Consider the following 7,657-nt stretch of genomic DNA (forward strand, 5'->3'; position numbering starts at 1 on the left):
ATAGTGGTTTGGTGGTCATGTCTTCATTTCTGCATTTGCATACAATAAATTTTAACCTCACTTAGAATTAAAGCCCATTATTTTATATATGTGTATTATATAATTATAGTAGCTACTCCGCTCGTAATATTTGATTCAATAAATATTAATCGAATTGGATAATACATCAACCAACTTTGACAAAAGGAACATTACATGATGATTAAATTTACTTAGTTTCAGATTATGGGTTCGAGTTTCACCGAACGTTTGGATATTTTTTTACAATTCTTATATTAATATATTGAACAATTATTTAATTTATTCAAATATTAATGTAATTATATAATTACCATTTTATCTATAAAAAATTATTTATTTGATACAATCACAATGGTTTCATTCAAACCTAATTCTTTGACTACCCCCCCCCCCCAGAAAAAAGATATCCCCAATTAAGAAATCCTCATGAACGAAACCCTAAAATGTTCCAATTAAGACATGTTCTTGAAGAGGCCCAATAGTGGCCCATCTCAATCTCTTCTCCTTCTTTCTCTATAAATTGGGTGTTTAGGGTTTGTTTTTCAACATTGCCTTTGAGAGAACAGGGCGCCCCTGTTAAACATGGCGCTCGTGTTCCGTTGCCGGCATAAACTGACGCTCCGAGCCCTTTCCTTTCTGGCAACTGATCACATCTTCATTTCTCTTTTGCTCTGAGAAAGGCCTCACATATCTGTTTCTCATCCGGTTGTTATTTTCATTGTTTTCTGTAATTACGTAGTTTTTGGTTATGGTGATGGATCGTCGGCCGTTCCAATGGGTTCTCGCAGCGAGAAATCACAATGTGTGGGAGCTCAATTTCACCCGGCCTAGATGAATTGAGGGCAGCCTCAAGGTTTGACACGTTTCCACTCGTGTTTTAATTCAGGGAAACTGCCCTATATTTTTTAATCCAGTCAAAATTTCACTCTTTTTACGTGATAATCTCTCTCAAATAACCCCTTCGCACTGTTCTTGTTTTTGTCCGAGGGATTTCAATTGATTCTTTCATGATTTAAGCGTTTAAGCTCCCGTTTCATTAGCTGAGAAAAGGAGAAAACTCGTGCTGTAAATAATGATTCAGATTTCAATTTATTAACTGAAGAGAAAAGGATTTGGAGCTGAGGATTCTCAACCATAATATAAGTATGTGGAAGAATTATGTGACTGAATTCATTACTGTGATCAGCTTTCATGTCTTCAAGCAAGAGTTTGTAGGAGTTGCCATTCAGAGCTCAATTATAGATCAAATTTAATTGAACAAATAGCGGTAAGAATTTGCAAAATGAGTCGAAGAATAACTACTATTCAAACTGATAGTTACTTGGATGGTTTGTACAATTCAGCCCTCTATAGAAAAATCTTATAAATTGGATGGTTTGTAAAATTCGTCCCTCCATAGAAAAATCTTATAAATTTTATGTTACTCGTGACTCATATTAATTAATATATAAAATAATAAATTATTATAGAAACTATTTAAAATTATCATATAATTGACACTACTGTATAGCACAATTCAAGAAGTTTTATAAATTTACCTAAATTTTAAAAAATTTTGAAAAATTAATAGAAAGTATATATATATGTATATATATATATTGTGTAATAAAACTTTCATAACTGCCAGACATCTATAAATAGGTTAAATATTTCTGAAATCGAATTGCTGGATTCATGCCTAATTTCTGGTAGTACATGTGTAACAATTTTATAAATTTCAAAACAACCCAAATATTTCAGATATTTTATGAATAAATCGACAACTCAAAAGGTTCGATAAAAAATTATTCTTGGTAAATAAAATGAGTTTTTCCTATGCTAAAAAACTGTTCCATCAAAAACGCCAAAATATCTTTGAAAACTCATTTTTTATTAAATCCAAAATCTCCAATTAATCCCAATAAAACTTTCTAATTTATATATTACACTAAGAATAGACAACATATCACGTCATACTCGATTAAACTGTAAGTTTTGAGTTGATGAAATTTACAGTGAGGAAGTTACTCGGCTTTCTTGTATCACGATGTCACTTGAATTCGACAATCATAGGCTTAAGGTATGAGTTTACGGTGACAAAAGAATGATTTTGTTTATTCCCGCCTATGAAGAGGTGTGTGGAAGAAAATAGGTTTCAGAGTTTGAATGGGGTGTGCTAACTTGTGTCTGGGGTGGTGGTTGGGTATAGAAAGGTTTGGAGATTGAATTCTATCAACTTTTTATAGGGGTAAAAAGTAAATCTAAAAATTACCCACAAAATATATAAATTGGGTAGTTAATATATGTAATAATGAGAGTTAACCTAATTGGTTTGGACTATATTGTGTGCGGGTATTACAAGTAAGATATCATATGTTTTTAAATAAAAGCACATACTTTTTAATAATGAATTAATTTTTAAATTTTAATTTACGAACCGTTAGATCTTGTTTGGCATATATATCTAACTGTTGAAATTTGTAAAAAATAAATTAATGGATAGATTTTATTAAATTCGAATCAAAATTTGGATTTAATGCACAATTCGGTTGTCCATATTTTGATTAATTTAATTTAACGTTCCAGATTTAATATACAAATATTTATTATATTTTATTTATTAAATATAAATGAAATAATTACATATAATAAAAAGTATTTTTAAAAAATATTGTCTCCTTCACTCCACCCACGACCACCACCACACCAACGCCCTCACCGCCGGCCCCTCAAGCCTCCTCCCCGTCCGCCTCCTCTGTACACCCCATCCTCTCCGCAATCGCCTTCATCTCCTCCTCTACGCACCACCTCTATGCACCTCTGCATCCACCTCCTCGTTTGCGCGACACCCTTCCTCCTCCCCGTTGCGCGCCCTTTTCCTCCTCTCCTCCTGTCCGGCTTGGGGCTAGTGTGGCAACGGCTAGCGCCTGATGCACTATTTCTATATGTATATATATAGATATGCATTATGTATAATATATTTATATATAAATAACTAATTTATGTAGTGATGAATCGTGTATGTGTTCTTAACAAAAAAGAATTTTTTCATTTTTCGGAGTCTCAAATGGGCGTGGAAACACATAAGAACTCTTGAATGAAAATGGAAAAGAGATGCGACTCGAGTTATCTATAATGTAAAAGTATATAAAATTATATTTATATATATATTATATAATTTTAATATATATTTATAAATTTAAATAATATTCGAAAGATTTAAACCATTCATTTATATAAAATAAGATCTAATTACCGGTATTTAAATAAGAAAAAAATATTATTTTATAGTTCTTATGTAGCGAAAACTAATTTGAATAATGCTAGAAAATTTTCACTATCCAAACAATGGTTTTTCCAGTTGAAAATATACATAATTCTATAAAATCTTATGAATTTTACAATCTAGTTAACATAATATATTTGATAACGTTCTTCATAAACTGACCTCAATGACTTAAGTAGAATGAATTTAAATATTAAGAATCTTAGAAGTGTCAATTAAACATTAGGAATTAATACTGTACAAAATTTAAATTTTAGGTTCACTTAATTAAAAGCACCCATAAATAAATTAAGGCAAAATAAAATTCTAACGTTCAAAGATTTTATTAAATAGCACCCAAAGATAAATTAAGACAAAATATATTAAATAATGTTAAATTGATGTACTTAAAGTTTATGGTCAAAGTTCATTAAAGAAATTTCAGACCAATAATATTTTTAAAAATAGAAAAAAGAGGTAAAAAATTATCTCAAATAAAAATAATTATAGTATAAAAATCAAATTAATTATTTATATAAAATTTGAATTTCTCTTATATTTTTGTTTTAAAAAATAAAATTCTATTTATTATATGTTGTGGTTAAAGGTTATTGAAACTTTTTTAAAAATAAATCATAATTCAATTTCAAAACATAACTAAAAGAGGTTAAAAAAATTATCTCAAATACAATTAATTATAATCCAAAGAACTAATTTATTATTTATATAAATTAAATTTATATAATATTTATTTTAAAAAATGAAGTTTTATTTTTTTTATTATAGTTTGTGATTAAATTTTATTAAAATATTTTCCTTCCGAATAATAAATGAAAGTAAAAAAAATAATTTAAAGAGGTTATATAAAAGACTAACGTGAATTTGAATTATAATTGGATATAAAGTATTACGAGTTCAATTTAATGCGACTTAAAAAACAAGCAAAGCAGTGAATCCTTTCCTCTACTCGCCAAGTGAACATACATATGCAAGACGCATGTCATATTAACATGACTACTTCTGTCACTTTTCAAAGATGTGGGATCAATTCTATCCCCACTCCTATTTTGCGGGACTAAAAAATATTCGCAAATCAAATTATGAATTCTTCCTTGCAAAACTGTTGCTCAGAGTGAATTCTGATCTTACATTGATCCAATTATATACTTTCTATTTTTTGAAAAATATTTTTCTTGCTAAATCCCAAGTCTAAACATAACATGGATGAGTGGTGGTTGTTTTAGAGCCTACGCAGAATGAGAGGAGCACCATACTGGGGTTGGAGAGTCGTTAATGGGAAGGGAGCATGCAAGTAAGAAGAGGACAACTCAAATGAGAAGTGCTGTAGTATCATTGCTAGAGCCATTTTTGCCTCAATCATCGCAAAGTTATGACCGATGCAGACTCGAGGACCTGTGCTGAATGGTGTGAAGGAGTATTGAGCCTTTGCTGCACTCGAAATTCCTTGTGAAAATCTCTCTGGCTTGAATTCCTTCACATCATCGCCCCATATCTCGGGATCATGATGGAGTAGGACTATCAGCAGCGTCAGCTGTACTCCGACTGGTATAATCTTGCTCCCCAGTGTCACTGTCTTTGTAGGTGCTCGAGCTATGAAAGGCACCGATGGGTACAACCTCAGAACCTCTTGCAAAATCATTGTTACCTGTATGTCTAGAGTTGTTATGCTTTGTGATTCCTATGTCATGGTCGGATCAAAATGTGTTTGTCCCTTATGGGTGGTTTTCGTGTCTTTTACGTATAACTTGTCGCCAAGGTGGAGCGCTGATCTTTAAGCTTAAGAAACATAAGTTAGTAATTAAGACGATCATCTTACAGTTTTAAGCTGCTGGAGACCATCAAAAGTCGGCTTTTTCTTCCCAAAAACTTGCAGAACCTCTTCCCTCGCCCGGGCTTGCCAGTCCTGATGTTTGCTCAGCAGCACCATTGTCCACACCAGCAATGTCGAAGTGGTTTCTGACCCAGCAAAGTAGAATAGCTTACACTCCTCGATCACATCTTCAATACTCAGTCCCACATTCTTGTTCCCATGTTCTTGAATTTCTTTGAAATTGGACTCCATTAATATGCTCAGTAGGTCACTGTGTATGATCTCTCCCCTTTCCATTGCCTTCTCTCTTTGGTTGATCATACCCCTCAGCAAGGATTGGATCTGTTTGGTGATTGCTCTCAACCTTCTATTTGCTTTGGTGGGAAAGTATCTACAATGTAACAAATTAGTTCTCATAAATGAATTGGATTTTCTATTCTAAATCATTTATTTCATTTTATGTTCCATTTAATATATAAAAGCTATGCACATACATTATGTTATCTATTTTATAAAGGGTAAATTACAACGACCTCCCCTGAGGTTTGTTATAATTACGAATATCCTTTCGTCGTTTGAAAAATTACAAATACTTCCTGATATTTGAAATTATATAATTCTTGGATGGTGGTATGAAATTGTCAACTATGCCCTTACTATATTTTTTTTAAAAAATAAAAATTTATAAAAAAATCAGATGGGGTGGATGAAAAAATTTAGAAAATTATAAAAAAATTATTCACTTAGTCAATAAAAAAATTATCTAATTTTAAAAAGTAAATAAAATTATAATTTTTAGTCCACAAGGCATTTTGGTTAGTTAACCATAAAAGATGGATGAAAACCTAATAGAGATTAACGGAATGAGCAAATTGTTAGACGGCTATTAAAATTAGAGGAGTATTCTAATTTTTCAAACAACGAGAGGGTATTTGTAATATCAAAATCTCATATGAAGTAGATGTAATTTACCTTTTTATTTAAAAAAACATATGTGAGTTATGGGATACGTACCTCCACCCAGGAATAAAAGAGAACTGCAGGAGGTGCAGAAGAAGCTTAACTTGTTCTTTTTGGAGCTGAAATATTCTTCTTCCTTCTTCATAGCTACTGCCAAACGCTGTCCGAGAAATCACATCCCCTGTCAAATCTTCAAGAAAAGGCCAAACGTCGATTTCCTGTGAACTTCCACTGCGAGAAATCAAAGCTTCCCATTTCTCTATCATTTTTGAACAACTCAAGAACATTGCTGGTATCATATTCTGCATACAAAAATTTGAAATGCAACAATGGGTTACGAAGAAAGAAAAACACATATTAGTACTATATTTGAGCTTATACTCTGAGAATATACTTTCAACTTTTCCATATGGAAAGCCTCATTGACAATTTTTCTGTGTTTAGCCCATTTTTCGTCTTCAAGATACGAAAGACCTCCTACAATTGTTTCACCAATAGGGTCCGGGAGAGCCTTATGGAACAGACGAGGCTTCGACAAGATCTCCTTGATAAGCTCCGGATCAGCAACGTTCAGTCTTGGTGAAGGTCCAAACCACACGAAAGAATGTTTTCCTGATTTCAGACAATATCAGAAGTGACATGAAGTACTAAATAAGGCAAGTAGATTGTCTTCACCTAGAAAACTTACCAAAGTTATCAATGATGTTTTGGTAATATGGAAGAATATGAGGTCGAAGATCGTCCGAAAGGTTCAGTGTTTTGGGCTGTTGGGTTTTCAAGACATTGGTTAAGTCTTGCATGTCTCCAAGAAAGAGTCTGTATGGGTTCCCATTGAGACCTTGCTTCCTAAGAAGTTTCTCCAGCTTCTTAGGCCTAAACCAGACCCAATTCAGTACTTTCACTACCAGTGCAGTAGACACAAGTATAAGGATAGAAGCCAAGATTGAGCTGAGTTTCATATCCATTTTGATCTTCCGATCTTCACAAATATGAGAAGATTTAGGTCATCTATAATTTGGATTTATAGACATAGAAGATTGAGCCAAGTGTCTTCTTTTTCTGAAGATATTAATGTTGTCTTATGAGGAAATCTATGGAAAATTAATGTTGTCTTATGAGGAAATCTATGGAAAATTAATGTTGTTTTATGAGGAAATCTATGGAAAATTAATTTTGTTTTATGAGGAAATCTATGGAAAATTAATGTTGTTTTATGAGGAAATCTACTCCGAGCAGGGTTGGTTTCTACTGTATCAATTTGTTTGTGCATGTTTTTGGCGAAGGCATCCATTGCCCCGGATCTTGGTTTGGTTCTGGTTGTAACATTCTTTTATTATTATAATTATTATTATTGTTATTATTATATCTATATATATCTATTATCTATAAAAGTGTGAATGAGTTTGAAAATTTCTTTTTTTTATTCGACTAAATTGACCCTGTAATATAATTTTACTAAGGATAAAAGTGTAGAATAATATACTTATTAATTTTATTAATTGCTTTCACATTATTTTTATTTATTTATTTTAATTAATTACTTTTCACATTATATATATATTTCCATATATATATTCCTATCAATTATTTTCCATATTATA

At 31.7% G+C, this 7,657-nt stretch overlaps 1 protein-coding gene across 1 annotated transcript; it reads right to left on the reverse strand.

Moving 5' to 3' along the window:
• Positions 1 to 4,328: 4,328 nt before the first annotated feature.
• On the reverse strand, positions 4,329 to 7,065 carry LOC105176903 (cytochrome P450 CYP72A219-like). Its single transcript, XM_088876976.1, has 5 exons — positions 6,745 to 7,065; positions 6,451 to 6,668; positions 6,111 to 6,358; positions 5,103 to 5,487; positions 4,329 to 4,931 (listed from the first exon to the last, which is right to left on the reverse strand). Exons 1-5 carry the CDS (start codon positions 7,019 to 7,021, stop codon positions 4,506 to 4,508), a joined length of 1,554 nt encoding a protein of 517 aa, XP_088733102.1. The 5' UTR covers positions 7,022 to 7,065; the 3' UTR covers positions 4,329 to 4,505.
• Between the last annotated feature and the right edge of the window lie 592 nt (positions 7,066 to 7,657).

The sequence above is a fragment of the Sesamum indicum genome, linkage group LG13, assembly GCF_026168435.1.
Source record: "Sesamum indicum cultivar Baizhima isolate 11 linkage group LG13, ASM2616843v1, whole genome shotgun sequence".
In the NCBI taxonomy this organism is placed as follows: domain Eukaryota; kingdom Viridiplantae; phylum Streptophyta; class Magnoliopsida; order Lamiales; family Pedaliaceae; genus Sesamum; species Sesamum indicum.